This window comes from Triticum urartu, chromosome 5, assembly GCF_003073215.2.
Source record: "Triticum urartu cultivar G1812 chromosome 5, Tu2.1, whole genome shotgun sequence".
NCBI classification, from domain to species: domain Eukaryota; kingdom Viridiplantae; phylum Streptophyta; class Magnoliopsida; order Poales; family Poaceae; genus Triticum; species Triticum urartu.
Window position 1 is genome coordinate 186,312,110 of NC_053026.1, and position 10,616 is coordinate 186,322,725.

Genomic DNA, 10,616 nt, shown 5'->3' on the forward strand with positions numbered 1-10,616 from the left:
ATCGTCGCTGCTATATAGCACAATTAAATGACAATTACACACAACGAGCCAACCAATTGAATTAGACCACATACAAAATAAACAGAGGACTTAACCCACGACCGAAGAATAGGCGCGCCAAAGCGCGCGTCATGCTCTAGTTCTACAACAATGTTGCATCATTTTTGCTTTGTCTTTGTGCTCGGTGGGGGGGGGGGGATTTGAATGTGAATCCATTTGGGTTAGAAAGTCCACGAGATAGACTTTTCAACAACAAATGATTCATCCAATTTGGACTCTGAATGCAAACGTCAAAAACATTTGAAGTCAAATGTGTTAGTGCAATCGGAATCTGACTCGAGAACATGGGAAACTTGATCTATGACTTCTCTTGAGCTCAAAGTGACGTGAGAGAATTTCTTGTACAACACCTAATCACGACTCTTTGATTTATCCTCCCACATGGCTTGAATAGGTGTCCAGTAATTATGCAATTAGACATAAAATAAAAAAAGATGAAGTATTTTTTTGGATAACATAAATAAATTATTGCATATATTTTACTATAAATCACCTAAAAATATGTATGTGCGTAATATTTTTGGTCGTATTCAAGGTAGCCATGTCCTCACCATCCTCCCATTTCGTAAACAAAGTCACTCTCAGCATTGTTGAATCTGAAACATGGCTAACAAAAGAGACAGGGTATACATGTTATATATGTATATGTCATTTATATTTAGTTCTCTTAGTTGGTGCACATATGACACATTTATACATGAGTAATTTTCAAATGTCATGAAATATAGAGTCAACATATTATAACAAAAATAAACCTTATGAAAATATTGTAACTTAATTTGTGTATATAAGTGAAGCTCTTATTCCGATTCAAAGACCGACAATGCTCATCATTAAACCATCTCAACATTGATGAATAAATTTTAATTATTTTAAAACTACATAATACCACATTTAAATAAGCAAACATGCAACATGTCATTTGACACAAATTCATCACCAAATCAGAGGTCATATTAAAATAAAAATAGTAACACAATTATTTTCATTTATTGGAACAATTATTTTTATTTATTTCAAACTAGCACGATCATCTCTTGTGATGCAGATTTTATACACAAAAAAATCATTGTCTACACTATACTCTCCAATCAATTAAAAGTAAAATTAGAGACATAAACACTTTATAATAATTTTGAACATGTGATTTCAGTATTTTGAACATGCTTAAATAAGCAAACATGCAGTAAGTCCTTGCAGATTCCACATTTCTAAACATGGCTAATGATGTTTGTCGAGAAATCTCAAAAATGTGACCTTTTGTCTCAATCAGGCTCAAACAGACCTAACTATTCATGAGCACACAGCTATAGTAGAAACCGCACCAAACCACCATAAATGGTATTCAACACAGCCAGCACACCGAGTACTACCGAGTTTATATTTTGAAGCAAACAGCCAGCACCCATACAATACAGTAAGACTTTTCATCAAGCAGGCTGTGAAAAACTGAGCTTGCTAGAATGGAATTTTCGGCACACAGATCTACCAATCAGTTTCTGTAAATGTACACTGATCTACTACCTCTACAGATGAGAGCATCAATAGACTGTTAGCTGAGCAATGCGGGCAATCTCTACTTTCTTCTCCTGCTCCTACACATGAGAGCTGTCCATAAACTGTTAGCGGCAATCAATCCTGACATTCTAACCATCCATCAGCTCTTACTTTCTTCTCTTGCCCCTGTAGCTACTAAGCGACGACAGCCCCCCTGCAAACACCGACATTTCCGAGGGAGGGGGTGATGACGGTCGAATCATCGATGGGAGTGGCGAAAAGCAGCCCACATCGCCATCCGGAAGGTCAAGATCGTATAACTCATCAGCGAAGACTGCAAAGTTCGAACCAGTGCTTCTTTTCTGAAGGAGGCCAGGATCACTGGCTCTCAAGTCTAGTGCTATGTCCCTGGGTTCCAGCAGTAGTCCTAGTCCAGGCTCCAGCACCACGTTATCGATCTCTGTCAGTGATTTCAATTGGCGTCCCAGTGAAGCAATGGTCTTCTGGCACTCTGCAAGCTTCCCAGCTGCATTAGCAAGCTCCTTCTCCTATAACAAAGATCATGATTCATATTCAGACATAGAATATTGATTCTCTTAATTTATATGCATTCAGGTTAACAGGTGTGATGTTTGAGCTGCAACAACTTTAGTGGCGCAATGCTAAAGAATCCTCTTTCTACTCTGGATCGATAATCGACAAAACACAAGTTCATAAATGTTATCAGAGCCGCAATCACCAGATTCAGTATAAAGATAAATTTACCTGCTTGGTCTTTAGGTCTCCATTTGAGTTTGCAAGCCTCCAGAGCTTCGCGTCCCGAATATCCCTTGACAACTGAGCCTCCAGCTTTCGGCATTTCTGTTCATAATCTTTTGACAGCAACCTTTCCTGCACAACCTCCCCTTGGAGGAAGCTCACCATGTTCGTCAGTTTCACAACATCGGCCTTTGATGCTTCAAGTTGATGCTCTATTGCCGTTCTTTGTGACTGCACAGACTCTTCCTTGGCAGTGAACTCCGCTGCTGACAACATCTGTTCCTGCAGTTTTGCTTCAAACAATTCAACCTTCTCCTTAAGCTTCCAGGCATCCTGATGTGCAGACTCAACCTCTGACTCCAACACCCTTTTTATGGCCTCTAGAGCTTCTAGCTGCAGCTGGAGCTCGTCAGAGAACTCCTTTTCCTTTACCACTTCATGCTCAAGCGCTGTCACCATATCACGCAGTTTCACAACTTCAGAGTTGACTAACTGGAGTTCTGCCTCCAATGATTCTTTAACAGACTCCACAGAAAGAGATTTCTCTGCTTCTGCCAATTTTTCATGCAATGCCTTCTCTTTTTCAATTACCTCATTTTCTAGCGCTTTAATGACATCACGCAGTTTCGCTACCTCACTATTTGCTGAACATAGCTGTCCCTCCAATGATTCCTTAACAGCTTCAGAATGAGTTCTCTCTGCTTCAATCTTCATGTCTAGCTGTGATGTCAGTTCTTCATGCACTGTCCTCTCCTTTTCTATCTCACTCTCTAATGCTTCGATAATGCCACGCAGTTTCTCTACTTCGGTGTTTGCGGAACAAAGCTGTGCCTCCAATGGTTCTTTAACAGCCTCAACAGCTGCTTCAATCTTCAGCAATGATTGTGTCATGAGTTCGTCGTGCAGTGCCTTCTCTTCTTCTACCTGATTCTCTAGTGATTTAATGATGCCATGCAGTTTTTGCACTTCCGCGTTTGCAGAATACAGCTGTCTCTCCAACAATTCTTTAGCATTGCATGCAGCATCTGATTTTTCTTTGTGCTGCACAGAAAGAGCAGTCTCGGTTTCAATCCTCTCTTCCAATGATGCCACAGTCACCCGAAGCTCTGCGGCTTCGGCTGACACCAGTTCTAACTGTGACTCAAATTCCTTCTTTTCTGCATTTTCTCCCAATGAAGCAACAATCGCATGTAGCTCCTCAGCTTCTACAGATTTGGACTCCAGTTGAAACTCCAAAGCCTTTTTCTCCGAGTCCAATCGGTCCACACCTCCCAGAGCAGCATATTTAGAGTCATTTGCCAAATCCAATTGCATTTGCATTTCAACCAGCCTGTTCCTTGCCGCCACTAGTGCGTCACAGGAGATGTCAAGCTGATTTCTAGCCTCTATCAGAGCTATCTCAAGCTCCTTCTTATAGCTTTCAACCACTTCAACCCTCGAATGCAAATCTGCAACATGACGCCGCAATTCTTCATTTTCAATTTTAGAAGAGCTGTTTCTCGTCACAGCCTTGTCGGAATCTGTCTCCATATCAAAGGTAGAGCTTGTCTGGTCTGATTCAGGCAATGCAGCCAACCTTTCCATCTCAAGGAAATCATCCATTAGGTCGATCTCAACAGGACTATTCACAATATTTGTTGCACTAGCCTTCGCATTCCTGAACTGATCAAGCTCTGTAATCAGAGCAGATGCCCACGAGTCAGAATTTCTCAATTCACTATCAACAGCAACCATACATTCTGCACTGTCAGAGTGGCTGTCAGTTAGTGATTCTGCGCTTGGCGGAGGTCTAGAATCATTGACCAATGCTGTTTTCTGAGCTAGATAATGTAACCTGCGGCATTCTGCCTCAACCCTAGCAATCTTTTTTATACTTTCCAGGTGCTGCTTGCTGGCTGTCTCTGCTGCTTGATTGCTCAAGTCTTTTTCCAGTGAGAGTATCTTCAGATCCTTGGACTGTACAAGGAGCTTGGCCTTGAGATCCAAGTTCTCTTTCTCGATTGTCTGAAGCTTCTCTTGTAGATCAGGCTGTGCAGACACGGTGGATGCTTCTGATTTGGTTGCTGCCAGCTGCTTCTTCAGCTCAGCAATATGGTTTTGCAGCTTGGAGTTCTCAGACTCCAACTCCTGGGACTTCTTGGTAAGTGCATCACGTATTATCTCCTCTTGTTCTTCCCTTACCAGGCGCAGCTGCCTCACGCATTCCTTGAGGGCCTTGTCTAGGTGGCTGACTTGACCCTCAAGATAGTCATTTCTATGGGAAGCAGCTTCAAGCAGCTTCTTGATGGCAGTAGCTTCAACTTCAGCTTGTTCCCAACCTACATAAAGCATCAACGAAATGGTTGTGAACATTACTACATAGAATAATAAAGCTGAAAGTATCTTCCCCTTCTCTCTTGCAGAAATGAAGCTGAACATTACTTGCAGAAATACAATCCATCAACAAATTAAAATTTAAGCTAATAAATCAAATATCAACAAAGAACTAGCCATGGACAGGGGTGTGTGGAAGTTAGCTATCCACGTGCCAGAACCATGACTTGGTTTCGAGATCTTATGGGTTTCAACACTAGCCTACCCCAACTTATTTGGAACTGAAAGGCTTTGTTGTTGTTGTGGAAATTATAGGATGGCTATTTGTGTTGTTCTGTTGTACTGATCTGACCCTCATATGGGGTATATATAGAAAGTACAAGTACATGGGAGGGGAATTCAGAACAAGGAAAATTGGCCCCTCACTCCCGACCCCCTCGCGCCGCCACCCAGGGCAACGCCGGGGGGACCAACTCCTTCACGCCGCCAGCCCTCCCGCGAAGCAGATCCCTGCCACCGCTGCCGTCGGCACTGGCCGCGCCCAACGCCAAAAGGGCTAGGGCAGAAGGTTTGCGCCGGATCTCCCAGGAGGCGGCTGGGGCGCCTCGTGCGGGGTGTCCTCGCGCGGCAGCCACAGCGGCGTCCTGGCTGTGCGGCGGCAGCCGGCGAACCCATGGCTGGCAAGGTGCTCCGGTGGGATCCTCCGCTATGCGATGGGCGGCGGCGGTGGCGGCCTCTGAGAGTGCGCCAGACCGGTGTGACCTAGTCCCGGTATTGTGGCTGGGCTAGGGCATCCGGCTTTAGATGTTAGGCTTTGGTGTGATGTCTGTTTGGTATTAGGCTCGGACATTCGGCACCCCTTCATCAAGGGGATAGGAGTAGCGACAGGTGTTGCCAAGATGGTGGCTTCAGGCTTAGTGATGTATTACTTTGTAAGGTCATTGTAAATAATTAATAAAATGGCTGCATGCATCGCCCAGATGCAGAGGCCGGGGGTATATCCTCCTTTTCTAAAAAAAAAGAAGTACATGGGAGGGAGAGAGACTTGGAGTAGAGGGCAAGTCGTACATGATTTAAACCGATTCTATCTCTAAGTCCTAATCTCTAACTTAAACATAATTATACTTCTAGCAGTTGTTGTAAATGAAATATGGGACTCCCTTTGACAGAATATATAATTTTCTACTATGGAGCCCGCAAAGGGGCTGTAGATACTGCTGTACGAACAGCAGATGCTGGATACGTTATGCGTAAACTTATTGAAGTTGTTCAACATTTTATTGTGCGTATAAGAGATTGTGGTACTATCCGAGGTATTTCTGCGAGTCCTCCACCAGAGTTGTTGAATATCAACAACTTATTACACAAATCCCATTTTTTAGAGCGAGTAGAAGGAGTAGGTTTTATTAGCGGAGAAGAAACAGCAAATTGGGGCTTATCAGGACTGATGTTATGAGCTTCTGAACAAAGAAAAATTGTCACTATTATATTATAAAGGATGAGATTAATTTGTAAGTGCCTTTTCTTATTCTAGCTAACAGAATTCCATTGGTCTAATTTAGGACTTCCCCATTTATTTTATTTTACCTAATACTATCTACACCCCAGGGGCTAATACAGAAACAGTACAGTCCTTTCCTTTTTCTGATTATAGAGTATATAAATGCACAAGAACAAATGAGGGAATCATTCGATTCCCTTCAAGCTTACCTGCAACAGCCTCTTCTGTGACTTTAGTATGCTGCTTAACCAGATCCTCTTTATCACTAATAGCCAAAAGGGCAGCAGCAAGTTTTTCATTCAGACTCTTCATGGTCTCCTTGGTCTCTTCATCTCCATTTGATGATAGGTATGATTCTAGTGACTGACCATGTTGTGGAGAAAAATCATTTAAATTAACTCGTGATGCTAGCTTCTCATTCAACAATTTTGGTACTCCAATTTCTTGGGTCTCGTCATGCCTAACCCTCGAAGAGACTTTGGGTGATTGACCATGATGTGCTGAAGCATTGTTTGAGACAGGCCTCAGAACCTCCTGCTTAAACAGGAGCAGAAAATTTAAATGCTTAAATAACCTTTTCTCACAAAAATGAAAATATGTGTAAAAGACGTGTGCAGAGTTAGTAATAGATGCCATCTGCACATACTCCCTCCGGTCCTTTTTAGTCTACATATAAGTTTTGTCCGAAGTCAAAGTATCTCTACTTTGACCAAACTTATAGAAAAATGTATCAACATTCACAATGTCAAATCAATAATTTTGATTCATTATGAAATGTAGTTTCATAAAATATATATATATATATGGTATTGTAGATATTGATTTTTTTTAAATATAAATTTGATCAAATTTTGCAAACTTTGACTTGACACAAATCTAATACAAGGAGTAAAAAGGACCAGAGGGAGTACATCACATGAAAAAGTACCCCGCCTGTTTGTAAATAGATGACATTTAAACATTGACACGCTCTTCAATATGGATGTTCAACCATTAGTTTTTGTAGGAGCATGCTAATAGAAAATCATGAATGTATTAGTAGGACAAACCAAACGGTACTATTTTCACCTTACCAATCCAAATATATCTGTATCTACTAGTAGTAGTCAAAGTTAGAATAGTTTGACTGCACGAATTTTAGGAAGTCAATTATTCACCAAAGGCGGAAGGAAACATACGACTATTGCAGAACTTAATAACTTTGAAAAAATAGAAGTGAGGTATAAATTTCAAAAGCAGTACCTAGTACCATGTTTTAGTAACTTTTTGAGCATCAACAGAAATCAAGTTTTTGTTCAAATTAATGAACTAGATGATAAAATCCGGAGAAGACCTGATCTATGTATTACAAAATTGTAAGCATACTGTATTCACATCATCAATCAAGTCCTTCTGGTAGCTACCAGAGCTATTTTCTTTAACCATCTATGCGAAACCATTTTTTCTTGAAAACGAACGACCTATGTTCTTCAGGCTTTTGATTGAATTTGTTTGCCAATCATTCAGAGTAGCCTATGCCCTATAGTTGTTGCGAGGTCTGAGGACTAGGGAAGCATCACTTAAACGTTTAGGTCCTTTGCAAGGTACTGCTGATATTCAACTATTAGGAAATACACTTGTTTCATCGAAAATCAAGAACAGACTTTACCAGTATTAGCAAACATTCAGAAATTGCTAAAATCCTCTTATGGATAGACATAGAGCCTAAAGTATCATAGTTGTGGCTCAACAAGTAAATCTTACACAACTGGAACTAATCTTACACTTGATAGGTTGAAAGCTGTTGGCCTTTCTCTATCACAAGATTTCCCACTAATGGGCAATGGCAATGTACTCAACAAACATTAGCATCTGAACACCTGTCCTACTTAATCAGATCAAACTATGAGTTTGTATGCTTTATCAATCTGTCCAAGGCAGAAAGCCTATAAATTCTTTATTAAAGTAAAGTTCAGAACTTTCCGAATACTAGAATTCATTGCCCAAACCTCGAGAAAGAGCCACATTCAACAAAACGGCTCCCCATGATAAGAATGTGTTAACTACCCTACACTCATGCCGAGGTGAAAAGATTTGCAGGATACAAAATGAAGGCATGTGGGTAGAACCTGATCACCCGAGCAGCACTGAGGATGCGATGACACGGGCACAGAGATATCGCTTGCCCCAGGACTATTATCCGAAGGCTTGCGCCTCCAGAGCCAACCCGTGCGGTCCATAACCATCAACTATCCGAAAGATGGAAAAAGTGGTTCTCCTTTCTCAGCTACCACCAGCATATGCAGGTTTGATCAATCAACATTGGCACAGGAAGCGATGCAGAAAGATCTCCTCATGCAGTGCTGCGCTGAAGATGACTAATCTGTATCAAACAGCAGCCAGTTGAAAATTGCTAGTATCAGTGATCACTCGTTTATGATACCGACCGGCAGGTAGAAAAAGATGCAGCTCCCAGTTAATGACACCAACCAGGAACTGTAGTCACGATTGACACGAACTAATTTTGCAACGACTGAGACCAAGCAGGAACTAGGTTGGATTCAGAAAAAAAAACAGTGACCGGCGAAATTTGTTTGTTGGCAAAGCTCAAGAGTCAAAAGTGGGCAAGACCAATACTGACCGACACAAAGTCCCAACTATGCCTGTCCAGGAATTCCAACTAAGAACAGCCGACTCGAAAAAAGAGATTGCTCTTCTGCCTTGACATCAGGAGAAGAAGGTGCGAGCAAAATAGTAGCAAAAAAGCTGCAATGCGTCACTCCAAAAGTTGTAGCCACCGACTGCTCTCAACTCCCCCAAATAGAATAGAAAGACACGAGGAATAAATATGAAATTTTTTTCTTCTTCGAGCAACCAAGGGAATGATAATCCTTGGGCAAAGAACAAGAGGCACAATCCCTAAATCCCCAATTCCTCCTCGCCAATCACCTAAACCTAAACCTAAACCCCGCGCGTAAATATGCTGAAACCCCCAAATCCAGACCTAACTTGAAGAGAAACCGGCAAAGACCAGCCCTGGGGAAGCGGGGAAAGAAGAAAAGCAGAGCAGCTAGAGAAATTTCATGGCGGACACCAAGAAGGACGAGTCCCGGTCCCGGAGAGTAAGGCGGGAGGGAATGGGCTGCATTAATACCTGCTATTTAAGCATCACACGGAGCAATGCCCCCGCATCGAGTGCAAGAACTCCGTGAACACAACACTCCACTTCTTCTTCTTCAATGCTTCTCTCTTTATTCTCTCTCTCTCTCACTAGGATTATATTCTCTCTCTCTAGGATACTGGATGGGTGTGCAGGCTGCGCTAGGAACGGAAAGCGAGAAGCGTCAGCTCACGCAGTCGCACAGACGGACGCAGATCGGGGCGAGAGAAGACGAGCCGAAAAGCGGAGTGGGGAAAAAGGGAGCGGGAGGGGAGCTGGCGAGGAGGTGGCCATGGGCGTCGGCACTGCTGCTGCAACAGCTTGGCCACCACCACCACCGCCTCATGCAGCTTTGGCCATGTGAGATGTCATGGTCCTATACTATAGTACGAGTACTTTCCAGTTCCCAAGTGAAGGAATGCATCGGAGGAAGAAATAAATGCTCGCAGCCGCAGCAAGAATCCAAAGCGGCTCTTTCCCATTCCCGCAACTAAAATAAATGCAGCGAGCGGGAACCCGAGGCGCACACTCACCCGCACCGCATCAATGGTGGTCGCCGCCGGCCGGCGTTGCCTCGCTCCTTCCTTCCTTCCCGCCCGGGCTGCTCGAATCGCCGACGCTCCGCGGTCCTCTCTCTGTCTATCGTAGTATACTACTAGGACTACCTTGTAGCCTTCGTGAGTGCTTTTGTTGACTGGCATGGGTGGTGGTGGTGGTGGTTAGTGTTACTTGCCGCTGGGGACGGAGAGCGAGATTGCAGCAGCGGATTAGGGTTCTTGGCGTAGCCCAGTTTAGTTTAGTTTATTAGTTTAGCGTGAGGCGTGATTCGGTTTGGATTCTCCCGGGCGATGTGGGGGTTGTCGTACGCCTGACGACGCGCGGTTTGTGTCTTGCCCCCGCCTTTTCCTCGGCTCGCCCCGCGCGTCCTTGGCTCGTGTACCGGGTGGGGGTCCAGCGGTCTTGCCCGACCGACCCCGGAGGCCACGGGCCCCGCCAGCCAGACGGCATGGGGATACTCTGCCGCTTGTACGGCGGTGGAAACCGGACTCCGAACGGGGCCACTTCCGGACCCCGGACGCTCATTTTGGCCGCTTTTCATCCGTTTGAGTTGGTTCGTGCCTTCAGCTATGTTTGGGTCGGCTGCTTAGAGCAACTTCAGTGGGGCGATCTAAACGGACGGCGCATTTGTCCATTTTTTATCCGTTTGGGTCGGCCGCCCGCCCGCCGTCCGTCCAGTTTTGTATTTGGGTCGGCAATGCACTCAACGCGCCGACCTATTTCATGTTTGCATTTAACTTTTAAATAAAAAAGGCCCGCGGCCGATCATGCCAGCGGCCAAGTCTCATG

The 10,616-nt window shown here is 43.8% G+C and overlaps 1 protein-coding gene across 4 annotated transcripts; it reads right to left on the reverse strand.

Annotated features, from left to right (window-relative positions):
* Positions 1-1,372: 1,372 nt before the first annotated feature.
* Positions 1,373-10,108, reverse strand: LOC125508342 (filament-like plant protein 1). 4 transcript variants are annotated; one of them, XM_048673039.1, is made up of 5 exons: positions 9,803-9,946; positions 8,239-8,492; positions 6,340-6,664; positions 2,323-4,634; positions 1,373-2,105 (listed from the first exon to the last, which is right to left on the reverse strand). In XM_048673039.1, the coding sequence occupies exons 2-5, from the start codon at positions 8,353-8,355 to the stop codon at positions 1,725-1,727; spliced, it is 3,135 nt and encodes a 1,044-aa protein (XP_048528996.1). In that variant the 5' UTR covers positions 8,356-8,492; positions 9,803-9,946; the 3' UTR covers positions 1,373-1,724. The 4 variants fall into 4 exon arrangements, with proteins under 4 accessions (XP_048528996.1, XP_048528995.1, XP_048528997.1 ...); XM_048673038.1 differs by lacking the exon at positions 9,803-9,946 and adding an exon at positions 9,264-9,686; XM_048673040.1 differs by lacking the exon at positions 9,803-9,946 and adding an exon at positions 8,600-9,223.
* Between the last annotated feature and the right edge of the window lie 508 nt (positions 10,109-10,616).